This window comes from Corella eumyota, chromosome 3 (genome assembly GCF_963082875.1).
Source record: "Corella eumyota chromosome 3, kaCorEumy4.1, whole genome shotgun sequence".
NCBI classification, from domain to species: Eukaryota; Metazoa; Chordata; class Ascidiacea; order Phlebobranchia; family Corellidae; genus Corella; species Corella eumyota.
In genome coordinates this window covers 2,498,018-2,519,934 of record NC_137492.1, presented here as the reverse complement: position 1 = coordinate 2,519,934, position 21,917 = coordinate 2,498,018, and the positions used below count along the sequence as shown (strand labels likewise).

The following is a 21,917-nucleotide window of genomic DNA, read 5'->3' as shown; positions in this document are numbered from 1 at the left end:
TTATGAAATCTCAAAACCTAAAATTTTGTATTTTATTAGACGTGCATTGGCCTAACTAACATTCAAGATAAAACATTTCGCGAAAATTTTCAGTAAAACAAAAGTTTGAGGTAATTTTTATATTGGTTTTCATTAGGTCACGTGATATTTTTGGCCAATGATATTGCATACAAATTCTTTGAAAAAAAATAAAAAATTTTAAATCGAAAAATTATTGTTGTGTTAGAACCGCACAGGTCTAATTACCGTGTTTACAAAATATTTTTTAAAAATATTAATATTCATAAAAGTTATGAAACTTTTATTAAAAATTTATGAAATCTCAAAACCTAAAATTTTGTATTTTATTAGACGCGCATTGGCCTAACTAACATTCAAGATAAAAACATTTCGCGAAAATTTTCAGTAAAACAAAAGTTTGAGGAAATTTTTATTTTGGGTTTAATCAGGTCACGTGATCTTTTTGGCCAATGATATTGCATACAAATTTTTTGAAAAAAAATTAAAAATTTTAAATCGAAAAATAATTGTTGTGTTAGAACCGCACAGGTCCAATTACCGTGTTTACAAAATATTTTTCAAAAATATTAATATTCATAAAAGTTATGAAACTTTTATTAAAAATTTATAAAATCTCAAAACCTAAAATTTTGTGTTTTATTAGACGCGCTTTGGCCTAACTAACATTCAAGATAAAACATTTCGCAAAAATTTTCAGTAAAACAAAAGTTTGAGGTAATTTTTATTTTGGTTTTCATTAGGTCACGTGATCTTTTTGGCCAATGATATTGCATAAAATGTTTTGAAAAAAAAATAAAAAAATTTTAAATCGAAAAATAATTGTTGTGTTAGAACTGCACAGGTCCAATTACCGTGTTTACAAAATATTTTTCAAAAATATTAATATTCATAAAAGTTATGAAACTTTTATTAAAAATTTATGAAATTTCAAAACCTAAAATTTTGTATTCTATTAGACGCGCATTGGCCTAACTAACATTCAAGATAAAACATTTCGCGAAAATTTTCAGTAAAACAAAAGTTTGAGGTAATTTTTATTTTGGGTTTAATTAGGTCACGTGATCTTTTTGGCCAATGATATTGCATACAAATATTTTTAAAAAAAATAAAAAATTTCAAATCGAAAAATAATTGTTGTGTTAGAACCGCACAGGTCCAATTACCGTGTTTACAAAATATTTTTCAAAAATATTAATATTCATAAAAGTTATGAAACTTTTATTAAAAATTTATGAAATCTCAAAACCTAAAATTTTGTATTTTATTAGACCCGCATTGGCCTAACTAACATTCAAGATAAAAACATTTCGCGAAAATTTTCAGTAAAACAAAAGTTTGAGGAAATTTTTATTTTGGGTTTAATCAGGTCACGTGATCTTTTTGGCCAATGATATTGCATACAAATTTTTTGAAAAAAAATTAAAAATTTTAAATCGAAAAATAATTGTTGTGTTAGAACCGCACAGGTCCAATTACCGTGTTTACAAAATATTTTTCAAAAATATTAATATTCATAAAAGTTATGAAACTTTTATTAAAAATTTATAAAATCTCAAAACCTAAAATTTTGTGTTTTATTAGACGCGCTTTGGCCTAACTAACATTCAAGATAAAACATTTCGCAAAAATTTTCAGTAAAACAAAAGTTTGAGGTAATTTTTATTTTGGTTTTCATTAGGTCACGTGATCTTTTTGGCCAATGATATTGCATAAAATGTTTTGAAAAAAAAATAAAAAAATTTTAAATCGAAAAATAATTGTTGTGTTAGAACTGCACAGGTCCAATTACCGTGTTTACAAAATATTTTTCAAAAATATTAATATTCATAAAAGTTATGAAACTTTTATTAAAAATTTATGAAATTTCAAAACCTAAAATTTTGTATTCTATTAGACGCGCATTGGCCTAACTAACATTCAAGATAAAACATTTCGCGAAAATTTTCAGTAAAACAAAAGTTTGAGGTAATTTTTATTTTGGGTTTAATTAGGTCACGTGATCTTTTTGGCCAATGATATTGCATACAAATATTTTTAAAAAAAATAAAAAATTTCAAATCGAAAAATAATTGTTGTGTTAGAACCGCACAGGTCAAATTACCGTGTTTACAAAATATTTTTCAAAAATATTAATATTCATAAAAGTTATGAAACTTTTATTAAAAATTTATGAAATCTCAAAACCTAAAATTTTGTATTTTATTAGACGTGCATTGGCCTAACTAACATTCAAGATAAAACATTTCGCGAAAATTTTCAGTAAAACAAAAGTTTGAGGTAATTATTATATTGGTTTTCATTAGGTCACGTGATATTTTTGGCCAATGATATTGCATACAAATTCTTTGAAAAAAAATAAAAAATTTTAAATCGAAAAATAATTGTTGTGTTAGAACCGCACAGGTCCAATTACCGTGTTTACAAAATATTTTTCAAACATATTAATATTCATAAAAGTTATGAAACTTTTATTAAAAATTTATGAAAGTTCAAAACCTAAAATTTTGTATTCTATTAGACGCGCATTGGCCTAACTAACATTCAAGATAGAACATTTCGCGAAAATTTTCAGTAAAACAAAAGTTTGTGGTAATTTTTATTTTGGGTTTAATTAGGTTACGTGATCTTTTTGGCCAATGATATTGCATACAAAATTTTTTTAAAAAAATAAAAAATTTCAAATCGAAAAATAATTGTTGTGTTAGAACCGCACAGGTCCAATTACCGTGTTTACAAAATATTTTTCAAAAATATTAATATTCATAAAAGTTATGAAACTTTTATTAAAAATTTATAAAATCTCAAAACCTAAAATTTTGTATTTTATTAGACCCGCATTGGCCTAACTAACATTCAAGATAAACATTTTGCGAAAATTTTCAGTAAAACAAAAGTTTGAGGTAATTTTTATTTTGGTTTTCATTAGGTCACGTGATATTTTTGGCCAATAATATTGCATACAAATTCTTTAAAAAAATAAAAAATTTTAAATCGAAAAATAATTGTTGTGTTAGAAACGCACAGGTCCAATTACCGTGTTTACAAAATATTTTTCAAAAATATTAATATTCATAAAAGTTATGAAACTTTTATTAAAAATTTATGAAATCTCAAAACCTAAAATTTTGTATTTTATTAGACGCGCATTGGCCTAACTAACATTCAAGATAAAACATTTCGCGAAAATTTTCAGTAAAACAAAAGTTTGAGGTAATTTTTATTTTGGGTTTAATTAGGTCACGTGATCTTTTTGGCCAATGATATTGCATACAAATATTTTTAAAAAAAATAAAAAATTTTAAATCGAAAAATTATTGTTGTGTTAGAACCGCACAGGTCAAATTACCGTGTTTACAAAATATTTTTCAAAAATATTAATATTCATAAAAGTTATGAAACTTTTATTAAAAATTTATGAAATCTCAAAACCTAAAATTTTGTATTTTATTAGACGTGCATTGGCCTAACTAACATTCAAGATAAAACATTTCGCGAAAATTTTCAGTAAAACAAAAGTTTGAGGTAATTATTATATTGGTTTTCATTAGGTCACGTGATATTTTTGGCCAATGATATTGCATACAAATTCTTTGAAAAAAAATAAAAAATTTTAAATCGAAAAATAATTGTTGTGTTAGAACCGCACAGGTCCAATTACCGTGTTTACAAAATATTTTTCAAACATATTAATATTCATAAAAGTTATGAAACTTTTATTAAAAATTTATGAAAGTTCAAAACCTAAAATTTTGTATTCTATTAGACGCGCATTGGCCTAACTAACATTCAAGATAGAACATTTCGCGAAAATTTTCAGTAAAACAAAAGTTTGTGGTAATTTTTATTTTGGGTTTAATTAGGTTACGTGATCTTTTTGGCCAATGATATTGCATACAAAATTTTTTTAAAAAAATAAAAAATTTCAAATCGAAAAATAATTGTTGTGTTAGAACCGCACAGGTCCAATTACCGTGTTTACAAAATATTTTTCAAAAATATTAATATTCATAAAAGTTATGAAACTTTTATTAAAAATTTATAAAATCTCAAAACCTAAAATTTTGTATTTTATTAGACCCGCATTGGCCTAACTAACATTCAAGATAAACATTTTGCGAAAATTTTCAGTAAAACAAAAGTTTGAGGTAATTTTTATTTTGGTTTTCATTAGGTCACGTGATATTTTTGGCCAATAATATTGCATACAAATTCTTTAAAAAAATAAAAAATTTTAAATCGAAAAATAATTGTTGTGTTAGAAACGCACAGGTCCAATTACCGTGTTTACAAAATATTTTTCAAAAATATTAATATTCATAAAAGTTATGAAACTTTTATTAAAAATTTATGAAATCTCAAAACCTAAAATTTTGTATTTTATTAGACGTGCATTGGCCTAACTAACATTCAAGATAAAACATTTCGCAAAAATTTTCAGTAAAACAAAAGTTTGAGGTAATTTTTATTTTGGTTTTCATTAGGTCACGTGATATTTTTGGCCAATGATATTGCATACAAATTCTTTGAAAAAAAATAAAAAATTTTAAATCGAAAAATAATTGTTGTGTTAGAACCGCACAGGTCCAATTACCGTGTTTACAAAATATTTTTTAAAAATATTAATATTCATAAAAGTTATGAAACTTTTATTAAAAATTTATGAAATCTCAAAACCTAAAATTTTGTATTTTATTAGACCCGCATTGGCTTAACTAACATTCAAGATAAAACATTTCGCGAAAATTTTCAGTAAAACAAAAGTTTGAGGTAATTTTTATTTTGGTTTTCATTAGGTCACGTGATTTTTTTGGCCAATGATATTGCATAAAATGTTTTGAAAAAAAATAAAAAAATTTTAAATCGAAAAATAATTGTTGTGTTAGAACCGCACAGGTCCAATTACCGTGTTTACAAAATATTTTTCAAAAATATTAATATTCATAAAAGTTATGAAACTTTTATTAAAAATTTATAAAATCTCAAAACCTAAAATTTTGTATTTTATTAGACCCGCATTGGCCTAACTAACATTCAAGATAAACATTTTGCGAAAATTTTCAGTAAAACAAAAGTTTGAGGTAATTTTTATTTTGGTTTTCATTAGGTCACGTGATATTTTTGGCCAATAATATTGCATACAAATTCTTTAAAAAAATAAAAAATTTTAAATCGAAAAATAATTGTTGTGTTAGAAACGCACAGGTCCAATTACCGTGTTTACAAAATATTTTTCAAAAATATTAATATTCATAAAAGTTATGAAACTTTTATTAAAAATTTATGAAATCTCAAAACCTAAAATTTTGTATTTTATTAGACGTGCATTGGCCTAACTAACATTCAAGATAAAACATTTCGCAAAAATTTTCAGTAAAACAAAAGTTTGAGGTAATTTTTATTTTGGTTTTCATTAGGTCACGTGATATTTTTGGCCAATGATATTGCATACAAATTCTTTGAAAAAAAATAAAAAATTTTAAATCGAAAAATAATTGTTGTGTTAGAACCGCACAGGTCCAATTACCGTGTTTACAAAATATTTTTTAAAAATATTAATATTCATAAAAGTTATGAAACTTTTATTAAAAATTTATGAAATCTCAAAACCTAAAATTTTGTATTTTATTAGACGCGCATTGGCCTAACTAACATTCAAGATAAAACATTTCGCAAAAATTTTCAGTAAAACAAAAGTTTGAGGAAATTTTTATTTTGGGTTTAATCAGGTCACGTGATCTTTTTGGCCAATGATATTGCATACAAATTTTTTAAAAAAAAATAAAAAATTTTAAATCGAAAAATAATTGTTGTGTTAGAACCGCACAGGTCCAATTACCGTGTTTACAAAATATTTTTCAAAAATATTAATATTCATAAAAGTTATGAAACTTTTATTAAAAATTTATGAAATCTCAAAACCTAAAATTTTGTATTTTATTAGACCCGCATTGGCCTAACTAACATTCAAGATAAAACATTTCGCAAAAATTTTCAGTAAAACAAAAGTTTGAGATAATTTTTATTTTGGTTTTCATTAGGTCACGTGATATTTTTGGCCAATGATATTGCATACAAATTCTTTGAAAAAAAATAAAAAATTTTAAATCGAAAAATAATTGTTGTGTTAGAACCGCACAGGTCCAATTACCGTGTTTACAAAATATTTTTTAAAAATATTAATATTCATAAAAGTTATGAAACTTTTATTAAAAATTTATGAAATCTCAAAACCTAAAATTTTGTATTTTATTAGACGCGCATTGGCCTAACTAACATTCAAGATAAAACATTTCGCGAAAGTTTTCAATAAAACAAAAGTTTGAGGAAATTTTTATTTTGGGTTTAATCAGGTCACGTGATCTTTTTGGCCAATGATATTGCATACAAATTTTTTGAAAAAAAATAAAAAATTTTAAATCGAAAAATAATTGTTGTGTTAGAACCGCACAGGTCCAATTACCGTGTTTACAAAATATTTTTCAAAAATATTAATATTCATAAAAGTTATGAAACTTTTATTAAAAATTTATGAAATCTCAAAACCTAAAATTTTGTATTTTATTAGACGCGCATTGGCCTAACTAACATTCAAGATAAAACATTTCGCGAAAATTTTCAGTAAAACAAAAGTTTGAGGTAATTTTTATTTTGATTTTCATTAGGTCACGTGATATTTTTGGCCAATGATATTGCATAAAATGTTTTGAAAAAAAAATAAAAAAATTTTAAATCGAAAAATAATTGTTGTGTTAGAACTGCACAGGTCCAATTACCGTGTTTACAAAATATTTTTCAAAAATATTAATATTCATAAAAGTTATGAAACTTTTATTAATAATTTATGAAATCTTAAAACCTAAAATTTTGTATTTTATTAGACGCGCATTGGCCTAACTAACATTCAAGATAAAACAATTTGCAAAAATTTTTAGTAAAACAAAAGTTTGAGGTAATTTTTAGTTTGGTTTTCATTAGGTCACGTGATATTTTTGGCCAATGATATTGCATAAAATGTTTGGAAAAAAAAATAAAAAAATTTTAAATCGAAAAATAATTGTTGTGTTAGAACCGCACAGGTCCAATTACCGTGTTTACAAAATATTTTTCAAAAATATTAATATTCATAAAAGTTATGAAACTTTTATTAATAATTTATGAAATCTTAAAACCTAAAATTTTGTATTTTATTAGACGCGCATTGGCCCAACTAACATTCAAGATAAAACATTTTGCAAAAATTTTTAGTAAAACAAAAGTTTGAGGTAATTTTTATTTTGGTTTTCATTAGGTCACGTGATATTTTTGGCCAATGATATTGCATACAAATTCTTTGAAAAAAAATAAAAAATTTTAAATCGAAAAATAATTGTTGTGTTAGAACCGCACAGGTCCAATTACCGTGTTTACAAAATATTTTTTTTAAATATTAATATTCATAAAAGTTATGAAACTTTTATTAAAAATTTATGAAATCTCAAAACCTAAAATTTTGTATTTTATTAGACCCGCATTGGCCTAACTAACATTCAAGATAAAACATTTCGCGAAAATTTTCAGTAAAACAAAAGTTTGAGGTAATTTTTATATTGGTTTTCATTAGGTCACGTGATATTTTTGGCCAATGATATTGCATACAAATTCTTTGAAAAAAAATAAAAAATTTTAAATCGAAAAATAATTGTTGTGTTAGAACCGCACAGGTCCAATTACCGTGTTTACAAAATATTTTTTAAAAATATTAATATTCATAAAAGTTATGAAACTTTTATTAAAAATTTATGAAATCTCAAAACCTAAAATTTTGTATTTTATTAGACGCGCATTGGCCTAACTAACATTCAAGATAAAACATTTCGCGAAAATTTTCAGTAAAACAAAAGTTTGAGGTAATTTTTATTTTGGGTTTAATCAGGTTACGTGATCTTTTTGGCCAATGATATTGCATACAAATTTTTTGAAAAAAAATAAAAAATTTTAAATCGAAAAATAATTGTTGTGTTAGAACCGCACAGGTCCAATTACCGTGGTTACAAAATATTTTTCAAAAATATTAATATTCATAAAAGTTATGAAACTTTTATTAAAAATTTATGAAATCTCAAAACCTAAAATTTTGTATTTTATTAGACGCGCATTGGCCTAACTAACATTCAAGATAAAACATTTCGCGAAAATTTTCAGTAAAACAAAAGTTTGAAGTAATTTTTATTTTGGGTTTAATCAGGTCACGTGATCTTTTTGGCCAATGATATTGCATACAAATTTTTTGAAAAAAAATAAAAAATTTTAAATCGAAAAATAATTGTTGTGTTAGAACCGCACAGGTCCAATTACCGTGTTTACAAAATATTTTTTAAAAATATTAATATTCATAAAAGTTATGAAACTTTTATTAAAAATTTATGAAATCTCAAAACCTAAAATTTTGTATTTTATTAGACCCGCATTGGCCTAACTAACATTCAAGATAAAACATTTCGCGAAAATTTTCAGTAAAACAAAAGTTTGAGGTAATTTTTATTTTGGTTTTCATTAGGTCACGTGATATTTTTGGCCAATGATATTGCATACAAATTCGTGTTAGAACCGCACAGGTCCAATTACTGTGTTTACAAAATATTTTTTAAAAATATTAATATTCATAAAAGTTATGAAACTTTTATTAAAAATTTATGAAATCTCAAAACCTAAAATTTTGTATTTTATTAGACCCGCATTGGCCTAACTAACATTCAAGATAAAACATTTCGCGAAAATTTTCAGTAAAACAAAAGTTTGAGGTAATTTTTATATTGGTTTTCATTAGGTCACGTGATATTTTTGGCCAATGATATTGCATACAAATTCTTTGAAAAAAAATAAAAAATTTTAAATCGAAAAATAATTGTTGTGTTAGAACCGCACAGGTCCAATTACCGTGTTTACAAAATATTTTTTAAAAATATTAATATTCATAAAAGTTATGAAACTTTTATTAAAAATTTATGAAATCTCAAAACCTAAAATTTTGTATTTTATTAGACGCGCATTGGCCTAACTAACATTCAAGATAAAACATTTCGCGAAAATTTTCAGTAAAACAAAAGTTTGAGGTAATTTTTATTTTGGGTTTAATCAGGTTACGTGATCTTTTTGGCCAATGATATTGCATACAAATTTTTTGAAAAAAAATAAAAAATTTTAAATCGAAAAATAATTGTTGTGTTAGAACCGCACAGGTCCAATTACCGTGTTTACAAAATATTTTTCAAAAATATTAATATTCATAAAAGTTATGAAACTTTTATTAAAAATTTATGAAATCTCAAAACCTAAAATTTTGTATTTTATTAGACGCGCATTGGCCTAACTAACATTCAAGATAAAACATTTCGCGAAAATTTTCAGTAAAACAAAAGTTTGAAGTAATTTTTATTTTGGGTTTAATCAGGTCACGTGATCTTTTTGGCCAATGATATTGCATACAAATTTTTTGAAAAAAAATAAAAAATTTTAAATCGAAAAATAATTGTTGTGTTAGAACCGCACAGGTCCAATTACCGTGTTTACAAAATATTTTTTAAAAATATTAATATTCATAAAAGTTATGAAACTTTTATTAAAAATTTATGAAATCTCAAAACCTAAAATTTTGTATTTTATTAGACCCGCATTGGCCTAACTAACATTCAAGATAAAACATTTCGCGAAAATTTTCAGTAAAACAAAAGTTTGAGGTAATTTTTATTTTGGTTTTCATTAGGTCACGTGATATTTTTGGCCAATGATATTGCATACAAATTCGTGTTAGAACCGCACAGGTCCAATTACTGTGTTTACAAAATATTTTTTAAAAATATTAATATTCATAAAAGTTATGAAACTTTTATTAAAAATTTATGAAATCTCAAAACCTAAAATTTTGTATTTTATTAGACCCGCATTGGCCTAACTAACATTCAAGATAAAACATTTTGCGAAAATTTTCAGTAAAACAAAAGTTTGAGGTAATTTTTATTTTGGTTTTCATTAGGTCACGTGATATTTTTGGCCAATGATATTGCATACAAATTCTTTGAAAAAAAATAAAAAATTTTAAATCGAAAAATAATTGTTGTGTTAGAACCGCACAGGTCCAATTACCGTGTTTACAAAATATTTTTCAAAAATATTAATATTCATAAAAGTTATGAAACTTTTATTAAAAATTTATGAAATCTCAAAACCTAAAATTTTGTATTTTATTAGACCCGCATTGGCCTAACTAACATTCAAGATAAAACATTTCGCGAAAATTTTCAGTAAAACAAAAGTTTGAGGTAATTTTTATATTGGTTTTCATTAGGTCACGTGATATTTTTGGCCAATGATATTGCATACAAATTCTTTGAAAAAAAATAAAAAATTTTAAATCGAAAAATAATTGTTGTGTTAGAACCGCACAGGTCCAATTACCGTGTTTACAAAAATTTTTTTTAAAATATTAATATTCATAAAAGTTATGAAACTTTTATTAAAAATTTATGAAATCTCAAAACCTAAAATTTTGTATTTTATTAGACGCGCATTGGCCTAACTAACATTCAAGATAAAACATTTCGCGAAAATTTTCAGTAAAACAAAAGTTTGAGGTAATTTTTATTTTGGGTTTAATCAGGTCACGTGATCTTTTTGGCCAATGATATTGCATACAATTTTTTGAAAAAAAATAAAAAATTTTAAATCGAAAAATAATTGTTGTGTTAGAACCGCACAGGTCCAATTACCGTGTTTACAAAATATTTTTCAAAAATATTAATATTCATAAAAGTTATGAAACTTTAATTAAAAATTTATGAAATCTCAAAACCTAAAATTTTGTATTTTATTAGACCCGCATTGGCCTAACTAACATTCAAGATAAAACATTTCGCGAAAATTTTCAGTAAAACAAAAGTTTGAGGTAATTTTTATTTTGGTTTTCATTAGATCACGTGATATTTTTGGCCAATGATATTGCATACAAATGTTTTGAAAAAAAAATAAAAAATTTTAAATCGAAAAATAATTGTTGTGTTAGAACCGCACAGGTCCAATTACCGTGTTTACAAAATATTTTTCAAAAATATTAATATTCATAAAAGTTATGAAACTTTAATTAAAAATTTATGAAATCTCAAAACCTAAAATTTTGTATTTTATTAGACCCGCATTGGCCTAACTAACATTCAAGATAAAACATTTCGCGAAAATTTTCAGTAAAACAAAAGTTTGAGGTAATTTTTATATTGGTTTTCATTAGGTCACGTGATATTTTTGGCCAATGATATTGCATACAAATTCTTTGAAAAAAAATAAAAAAATTTTAAATCGAAAAATAATTGTTGTGTTAGAACCGCACAGGTCCAATTACCGTGTTTACAAAATATTTTTTTTAAATATTAATATTCATAAAAGTTATGAAACTTTTATTAAAAATTTATGAAATCTCAAAACCTAAAATTTTGTATTTTATTAGACGTGCATTTAACATTCAAGATAAAACACTTCGCGAAAATTTTCAGTAAAACAAAAGTTTGAGGTAATTTTTATTTTGGGTTTAATCAGGTCACGTGATCTTTTTGGCCAATGATATTGCATACAAATTTTTTGAAAAAAAATAAAAAATTTTAAATCGAAAAATAATTGTTGTGTTAGAACCGCACAGGTCCAATTACCGTGTTTACAAAATATTTTTCAAAAATATTAATATTCATAAAAGTTATGAAACTTTTATTAAAAATTTATGAAATCTCAAAACCTAAAATTTTGTATTTTATTAGACGCGCATTGGCCTAACTAACATTCAAGATAAAACATTTCGCAAAAATTTTCAGTAAAACAAAAGTTTGAGGTAATTTTTATTTTGGTTTTCATTAGGTCACGTGATATTTTTGGCCAATGATATTGCATAAAATGTTTTGAAAAAAAAATAAAAAATTTTAAATCGAAAAATAATTGTTCTGTTAGAACTGCACATTTCTGATTAACGTGTTTACAAAATATTTTTTTTAAATATTAATATTCATAAAAGTTATAACACTTTCATTAAAAATTGATGAAATCTCAAAACCTAAAATTCTATATTTTATTAGACGCGTATTAGCCTAACTAACATTCAAGATAAAACATTTCGCAAAAATTTCAGTAAAACAAGAGTTACAGCAAATTTTTATTTTGGGTTTAATTAGGTCACGTGATATTTTTGGCCAATAGTATTGCATATAATTTTTTTTTAAAAAATAAAAAATTTTAAATCGACAAATATTTGTTCTGTTAGAACCGCACATTTCCATTTAACGCGTTTACAAAATATTTTTTGAAAATATTAATATTCATAAAAGTTATGACCTTTTTATTAAAAATTGATGAAATCTCAAAACCTAAAGTTTTATACTTTATTAGACGCGCATTGCCTTAACTAACATTCAAGATAAAACATTTCGCAAAAATTTTCAGTAAAACAAGAGTTACAGCAAATTTTTATTCTGGGTTTAATTAGGTCACGTGATATTTTTGGCCAATAGTATTGCATATAATTTTTTTAAAAAAATAAAAAATTTTAAATCGACAAATAATTGTTTAATTAGAATCACACATTTCCAATTAACGTGTTTGCAAAATATTTTTTGAAAATATTAATATTCATAAAAGTTATGACACTTTTATTAAAAATTGATGAAATCTTAAAACCTAAAATTTTATATTTTATTAGACGTGCATTGCCCTAACTAACATTCAAGATAAAACATTTCGCGAAAATTTTCAGTAAAACAAAAGTTACAGCAAATTTTTATTCTGGGTTTAATTAGGTCACGTAATATTTTTGGCCAATAACATTGCATATAATTTAAAAAAAAATAAAAAATTTTAAATCAACAAATAATTGTTTTTTTAGAACCACACATTTCCAGTTAACGTGTTTACAAAATATTTTTTGAAAATATTAATATTCATAAAAGTTATGACACTTTTATTAAAAATTGATGAAATCTTAAAACCTAAAATTTTATATTTTATTAGACGTGCATTGCCCTAACTAACATTCAAGATAAAACATTTCGCGAAAATTTTCAGTAAAACAAAAGTTACAGCAAATTTTTATTCTGAGTTTAATTAGGTCACGTGATATTTTTGGCCAATAATATTACATATAATTTTTAAAAAAAATAAAAAAATTTAAATCGACAAATAATTGTTCTGTTAGAACTGCACATTTCTGATTAACGTGTTTACAAAATATTTTTTTTAAATATTAATATTCATAAAAGTTATGACAATTTTATTAAAAATTGATGAAATCTCAAAACCTAAAATTCTATATTTTATTAGACGCGTATTAGCCTAACTAACATTCAAGATAAAACATTTCGCAAAAATTTCAGTAAAACAAGAGTTACAGCAAATTTTTATTCTGGGTTTAATTAGGTCACGTGATATTTTTGGCCAATATTATTGCGTATAATTTTTTTTTAAAAAATAAAAAATTTTAAATCGACAAATATTTGTTCTGTTAGAACCGCACATTTCCTTTTAACGTGTTTACAAAATATTTTTTGAAAATATTAATATTCATAAAAGTTATGACACTTTTATTAAAAATTGATGAAATCTCAAAACCTAAAATTTTTTATTTTATTAGACGCGTATTAGCCTAACTAACATTCAAGATAAAACATTTCGCAAAAATTTCAGTAAAACAAAAATAACAGCAAATTTTTATTCTGGGTTTAATTAGGTCACGTGATATTTTTGACCAATAGTATTGCATATAATTCAAAAAAAAAATAAAAAATTTTAAATCGACAAATAATTGTTCAGTTCAGAACTGCACAGGTCCAATTAACGTGTTTACAAAATATTTTTTGAAAATATTAATATTCATAAAAGTTATGAAACTTTTATTAAAAATTGATGAAATCTCAAAACCTAAAATTTTATATTTTATTAGACGCGCATTGCCTTAACTAACATTCAAGATAAAACATTTCGCAAAAATTTCAGTAAAACAAGAGTTACAGAAAATTTTTATTCTGGGTTTAATTAGGTCACGTGATATTTTTGACCAGGAATCGAACACCTCGTTAAGAAGTGAGGTGCTCTCAGATTGTGAGAATAATAGTGCTACAAACATGGGCTACGATCAATCGCCTGGCAGCACCCATTTGCGAAAAAGCAGTAATTTGTCTCACGATCATAAACAATGGAATAAAGAAAATACAGCTTTTAGTCCAACTCATGGGAGCCATAATGTGGTGATCATTGTCAATATAAACTCTTTGTTTAATTTCCATTATGCCTTACCTGGTTCCAACATAAATATTACATTACACTGTAATGTTTTAACTTTGAGTATATTTTACAATTAATTTGCGTCGACATTTATAATAGATTTTTTGTATATGTACTTAATTTATTAGTTTTATTTATTTAAATTTCATACATGAAATTGTATTTAAAATATTTTTATTAAACTTCTAAATTTTGAAATGTTTTTCTTGTAAAATAGTTCTTTTTATATAATGCATTTTCTTACATTTATATATTATTTTTAATATGATTTACGACTATTTTACTATTAGCTGTGCTACCTAATTACACAATATTTCATATTTTAAATTCGAATTTAATATAAAAATGATGGGGTATATATTTGTAAAAACTTTTTTTAGTTAGGGTAACTATTTTGCAAAAAACAAGATGTTATTAAATTAATTGAAAAATTTTAACAGTTTATGCAAAAGTTAAGCGCGGTGTAAAGCAATTAGGGAAAGTACAGGTATTTATTTTTTAAACAAATGCTATCTTTCTAACATAAAATGTAAAAGAAAACAAGGACCCGTTTACCATAGCAAAGAATTCTGTCCGGATAACATATGTGACTGTTACAGCGTATTCTTGACTTCGGCGTAATAGGCGCCCTTTCACCTATATGCTATGGGCAATATATAATATTGTATGCAACAAATGTAAAAAAAAATTTTTTAGATTTTAAATTAAACTATTTTAAAGCAACCCATTAGCCTAATAAGCGTTTTGCAAAAAATTGGATAAACTTATTAATATCATGTTGTTGCTTTTAGTTACGCGTAATTGCCTGTAGAGTCTGTCGACTGATAAATCCAACTAATTAGCGCTTATTCTGATTACAAAAATGTACCCAATACTAACTAAATGTTTACATAAACACTATTGTTAACACCACACAGTTTGAAAACTTCAGTTTTAATAAAATCTAACTTACAAATAATATTCCCAAATATCTTAAATTGTATATTTAAAAAATCGAAATGTTCTTGTTATTTGATTATTGACACATTAAAAAACATTTATTTTTCTTTAATTGTTTTTTTTATCAACTCAAAAGTTTATAGGCAAACCAAAATACATTAAAAAATATGCATTTAATATTAAACACAATTTAACACAAAATATTCATAAGTTCAACTAAAGTAATAAAAATTCTTAAAAGTTTTCAGTGATTTAAAAAAATGATTATTAAAGTTTGAAAAACTAATGTATAGTAATTATAAATTGTCAGTTTTAGATGCACAAATAATGCTTGATTTAGGGCAGTTTTTATGACGTCATTACTATCTGTGACATCACTGTTCTTGTATAATTTCAAATGCTCAAATGTGATGCAATGTTTTGTTCAACTTAAAAAAAACAAAAATTTTTTTTTTCAAATTTTGATTTTAAGATCAGTTTTAAAATAAAAAAATGATTTTTAAATTTTAAAAGCAACAAAAATAAACTTAAAATTCAATTAAAGAAAATTCAACGTTTAGCAAAAATTTAAAATTCAGTTTTACTTGTAAGGGAAGTTGAAGTTTCTAATAAACAATTATCTAAATCAGTTTCATGATTTCTGTCATCCGCCACACTTAATTCAGGGTCAGAAGTAGACTGGGATAACATGTAAACTAAAACATAAAAAAAATTAAGATAGGTTGATAGTTAATTGTAAAACTGCATAATACATATAAATTTAAAATAATAAAAACATTTTTTTCCTAATGTCGCAAAAAAACTAAAATTGTTAAAACAATACACTTGGCTTTACTACATGAGGTCCTTGGTTTAAATTCCACTGCTCTCATGCTGTAGCGTCCTTGAGTAAGGTGCTATAAACAGTATGAACTCCTGCTGAGTCAATACTTAAAAAAGCAGATAATAATCTATAATATCTAAAATTGGCAACTTCAATTCGAAACTGGATTGAAGTAACTGATGTTACTCTATGTGTAGGCCGTAAAGACGACTTCCCCACATTGAGGATAAAGATATATACAAAAAAACATGCAAACAGTCAAAATCAATTCACTACAACAGGTTTTTAAAATCATTTTTTTAAAACAAGAAAAATATTAAAAAAAATTTAAAATTCTACCTGAGTCAGGTTTGTTGTTTAGGTTTAACTCAGTATCAGGTTGTAGTTGGTTGGTGTTATTTAGTTTAAGAAGTGAAGATAATGCATCAGGTGCGAGGGTAATGTTAACTACGTTGTTGCTATCTGCACTCAGTGTAACTTCCTAAAATGTTTTTAAAAGTTAAAAAAAATTTTAAATATGTATATATAAAATAAAATTTAAAATTAAAAAATTAAAAGTACGTTAAACAAAAAAAAAAAATTAAAAAAACAAAAACATTAACAAAAAATTTAAAAATAGGTTAAAAAATAAAATTTAAAAAATGAACAAAAAAAATAAAAATATGGTAAATCCCCTTACCCCGGGCGGCTGTGAGTCACTGTGGATGAGATATATTCCATCGAGGGATGTTGGAGTGAGATGATAAGTCCCAGTTGGAAGCGACATTCCACCATCATTGGTGTTGTCTCCTAGTAACACTGAGATTTAAAAACATCATTAAATTAAAAATATTTTAATAAATTTATCAAAATTAAAATCTTTATATAACAGAGCTTAGTGAATGATATATATATATATAGACCCAATTTATAGACCTACAAAATAAATAACACTACCTGGTGGGGTGCGTGGGTAAATTATTGCCCGCATATATTGGTTAAAATGGATGACTATTGACAATAAAAATCCCAAAAAGTTTAGATTTCAAAATGAAAATTTTTTTACCGTTATCTGTTGAAAGTTGAAATTCATTCTTGGTTGGGGTTGAATTCAGTTCCTGATAAAAAAAAGTTACAGATTTTAGGATAAATAGAAAAATAATAAAAAATTAAAAAAGCACATCCATTGTGATTTTAAATTAATCTTAAGAGCGGAGCTTTAAAAAAATTAAAAAAAAATTAAATTTTTTTCTACTTACAGAGAGAGTCCTTGGCCTCACAATTGAATTTAAATTATCCCTTAAATAAAACTGAGGGGAGGGTGAAGGAGGGTCAGGGGTGATCTGGGGTTCCTGACTTGAGGACTGAATAAAAAGAGGAGCAGTGGAGGTTTCGTCTTCTTGACTAACGATGCACGTCGTGATGTCATCACATTCCTCTTGATCTGCTAAGTTTAAACCGCTGATATTTTCTAAAAAAAATTAAAAATTTTTTTCAAGTTTGAAAAATTGGGTAAAAAACAAAAAATAATTAACTCTCTTGACCTATTGGGCTAAATAAACCTTTCTAAAACCAAATTCTTGATATGTAGTTGTTTAAAATTTTAAATAAAGGCCCAATCAGCTAAATTTTCCAAGTTGTAATACTTACTTGATTTTATTGGTTTAACTTTTTTCACGGTTTGTTTTCCCATTATTCTTTTAAACAACTTTCTCGGTCTTTCCATAATTTCCATGACTTGTTCAGAATATAAATTTTGCAAAATCTTAACTGTGTCTAAAACAAAAAAAAAATTTTAAAATAAAAAAATCAAAAATTTTTAAATCCTCAGATTATTTTTTACAAACAACTTTGATTTTTTTTCTTACCAACAAAATTAAGATCGACAAGATCGAATTCAAGTAATAATTTCTTTAATCCCGACCATTTACATCTTAACCACTGGGGGGAGCGAGCGCTTTTCCATCCCTCGCATAACTCCGACCAATTTATTTCGTTGTCAGATTCAACATTTAATTTTGCTATCCTACAAAAATTTTAAAAAAAATTTAAAACATCGTCATTTAACAAACGTTTAAAATTTGGCCCTTAGGATATAAGCTTTTGCCTTGTAGTATTTCAATGTTATTAACCCTTAAAATTTTTACCTTTCCACCAACAGCTTGTCATCAAGCTTTGTCCACTCTTGACCTCTTAACATTTTCCAATTTAAATAATACAACCATTTTGCTCGGCATTGTTTCTCTGATCTTGTTTGCATCTACATAGAAAAACAAATCATTCATATTTCAATGTTTTTTTATTAATTTAAAAAAAATTTCGAAAACTATATTTTTCTAAAATTTAGGGCAATATGTTTTTAGAAATTGTGGGCTATTTTTTAGAAAAAAGTTAGGATGAAAAGAAGTTTACAAAAAATATTGTATTATTAGTAGACCGGGGTTTTGGGCATATGATTTTTAGTCAAATGTCTTTTTAGGAATATGACAAAAATCTACTTCCTTGTAGATTATGTAACAGTGTAGTTAGTGGTGAAAAGTCGAAAAAAAGGATAATTACAAAATGAAAAATTACCATTTCAGCTACAAGATTCCATGATATATTTTCAGTAACAGAAGTTCCAGGTTCAGTTTCAGAAATCATGTAAACACATTTAGCTAACCTATTTTCTTCACGTTGAGACCATTTACCTAATGCACAATAACTTTATAAATGCTATGGCAATAAATAGCAACAAAATTTAAGATATTAGAAAACTACGGGTTAAAAAACAAAGACTTATGAATAGTTTATTTTTAAGTTTTTAAATCTGAAAAAAATTTAAGTACCTGCTGCAAGATCGACTTTTAATAATCTGCATCGATCCTTAACAGAGTCCGAACTTCTTCCAAGATGCTGTGCGATCGAAGTCCAATTTCTTCCAAATCTCTCATGCAGCTCCTTCAACTTATTTACCTCCTCTTTGGAGTACCTAAGAAAAAAAATTATAAAAAAAAATTTGTAATAAAAAATTTTAAAAAATTTTTGCAATTTTACACTTCTTTATTTTTGTATTATTTTTTGAATATTTATATCTAATCAACTACTTACTTTCCTTTGTAGTTTTGTTTATCATACATTCTTTTAACCCTTCTATACACAGCAAATAAAGGCCGGTTCAATCCAACAGATATTATTGGATAAAAATCTTTTCTTTGTTCTTTAGTTCTGTTAAATATCATGTCACTTGGATCTCCTATTCCATGTTCCTATAAATATTTATAACAGAATTTAAAGCAAAGGTACTCCATTAACAATAATAAAGATCAAGAAATGTAACCAATTTGTGTAAAAACTTAAAACAAGAGTTGTGACCAAATTGTGTGAATCCTAAAGTTATGCAACTCAAAACAAGAGTTGTGACCAAATTGTGCAAAAGTTCGAAAAAAAACTATCAGTTTTTTTAAATTAATTTGATTTTGAACCTGGCAATATTTTTCGATGTTGTTCATCAAGATTTGGACCTCTTCTTTGCTCCACATCCCAGTTGTCCAAGTGTGTCCTCTCTCTTTTAATTGTTCTTTGTGTCCTTTGGAGGTGACCCAAACATTACGGACTGGGTCTTTTGCCTGTTCAGCACTTGCTGAGAGCTACAACAAATATATTGCAGATTTTTGATTTAAATAAAAAATATAAGTTTTATTTAATTTTTTGTTTTTATTTATCCTTGATGTGGAAAAGTCGACTTTATGACCTAAACATAAAGTAACATCAGTAACCCAACCCAGTCTCAAGTTGCCTTTAGCAGTTTGGGATTTTATGGATTATAATTGCCCGATAATGGAGCTGCTGATTAAGTGTTGGCTCGACAGAAGTTAATACTGTTTATAGCATCTTACTGAAGGGCACTACAGCATGAGAGCAGTGAGGATCAAGCCCATGACCTCATGTAGTGTAGAAAGTCTTCTAACCACTGCACCACAATGCCGATAATATTAGTAAACATAAATAGAACTATTTAACGTAATTAAACAAATTTATAAGTAAATTGAAAAAAAACTTACTGTTTCTCGTTTTAGATTTGATTTGGTTCCTTTACTTGAAGTTTGTTTTAATTTTTGAACTTGTGAATTTTGTTGGTCAATATATAAAATATTCTCCTCATCAGTTGTACTTGGTCTAAATACATAAAAAAATGTTTTTATAGATATTTAAATAAAAAAATTTTTGGAATTCTAACTTTTTGAAATGTATTGTAAGTTTTAGACCTTGAAGCATATAAGTTTAGTTTTTTCTAATAACTACATTTAAAATTTATGTACACTTAAATTTATTTTCTAAAAGATTTTATTTTTGTAACTGTATTTTTAAAAGGTTAACACTCTTACAACATTAATTATTTAAAAGTTGGCTGGCAAAGCAAAGGTTTAGGTAGCAATAGCCAAGTTGAATCCTAATACTAATATGGTGTATGTATAAAAATACAAAAATTGTGATTTCGATTAAAATTGTCAACAAAATTAAAAAATAAACCTTTAATATAAATATGTTATACATATAATTGTACTCGTAGGAAAAAATGTAACATAACATTAAATACTTTATTTAACAAAGTAACAATATATATTTAAATAATTCAATAAGTAAATAATTACCAACGGAGTGTTTACTTACATTATATGTGAACCATGTGATGGAAAGGGAGATGCAATATATAAATTATTTGTTTGTTGAATTGAGTTGGTGTATTGATACGTTTCTGATTCATTTGAGATGGTGGGATTATTCTAGTTGGGAAAAAATAATAAAATAAAATAATAAACCCTAATAAAAATGGTAAAGAGTGATTTTAATAGTGTAAAAATATAAGGTGTTAAGAATTAAAATTGTTAAAAAAATTAAAATTGTATTTTTACAAAGTATAAAAACCTTTTTTGATTCTTTATTGGATTGTCCTTCAATTTCATTGGGTGGAAAAATAACAACAATCTCTTGTTTGTCTACAAAACGTTGATTTAAAAAAATATACCAACAAATTAAAACAAAAGTACAATAATTAATAAAACAAAAATAATTCATAAGAAATGGATTGTATATATTCAAAAAGTAATTAAAAATTTTAATAGCAATATTTACCATCTGAATTGTTTATTATTTCCATATTTGAATATTTAAAAAGATCGGAATCTTGTGCTTCCACCTTAATTTAAATGATAATTTAACATTGATTAAATATATAAAGGAATTTTAATATCAGAGTTTTTAAACCGATTTAATATTTTTTATAAATTTACATTTTTATTTGGTTTTGATGATTTAGTTAAATATTTTTCAGTAACATCATCGTCCTCATTGTTTGTTGAAATAAAACTTGGTGCTGATGATATTTGAGAAATGTTTGGATCTTCAACCGAAATGTGAATTTTTTCAACACTTTTTCGTTTAACTTTGTAATTGTTGTTAGAAGTTGAAGCACCTAAAAAACAAATATTTACCTGTACTAGGCTTTAACAAAATGTAAAAAGAGTAACATTTAAATTATTTTACTAAACCTTGGGTAGTATTATCCTAAAATATATAAACAATAAACATTTTACAGTAATAGCAAATTGATTTTTTTTCGAAATTAAAGCACAAAAAAATAAAATACCTTTTCGTTTTCTCGAATTAGTATTAAGAGTTTTGCTGGTACTCGGTATAATCTCAATACATATCGAGGAATTTTGTGGATACAAAACATCTTTGTTGTTAGAATAATCCATTTCTTGCATCATTACATTCCCTATTCCACTCATATTAATATTAAGTTAAGTGTTACAATTTTAAGACACCTAAACAACAAAAAGTAATAAGCACATAAAGTAGTTAAGTGCACAATTAAAATGTT

The 21,917-nt window shown here is 24.9% G+C and overlaps 1 protein-coding gene across 1 annotated transcript; it reads right to left on the bottom strand.

Annotated features, from left to right (window-relative positions):
- Positions 1-15,297: 15,297 nt before the first annotated feature.
- On the bottom strand, positions 15,298-21,856 carry LOC145745123 (uncharacterized). Its single transcript, XM_082563118.1, has 19 exons — positions 21,681-21,856; positions 21,325-21,506; positions 21,167-21,230; positions 20,960-21,030; positions 20,705-20,817; positions 20,095-20,209; positions 19,516-19,680; positions 19,142-19,299; positions 18,880-19,022; positions 18,626-18,741; positions 18,199-18,311; positions 17,920-18,077; positions 17,702-17,827; positions 17,311-17,522; positions 17,118-17,169; positions 16,752-16,870; positions 16,412-16,553; positions 15,834-15,944; positions 15,298-15,677 (listed from the first exon to the last, which is right to left on the bottom strand). Exons 1-19 carry the CDS (start codon positions 21,823-21,825, stop codon positions 15,643-15,645), a joined length of 2,340 nt encoding a protein of 779 aa, XP_082419244.1. The 5' UTR covers positions 21,826-21,856; the 3' UTR covers positions 15,298-15,642.
- Between the last annotated feature and the right edge of the window lie 61 nt (positions 21,857-21,917).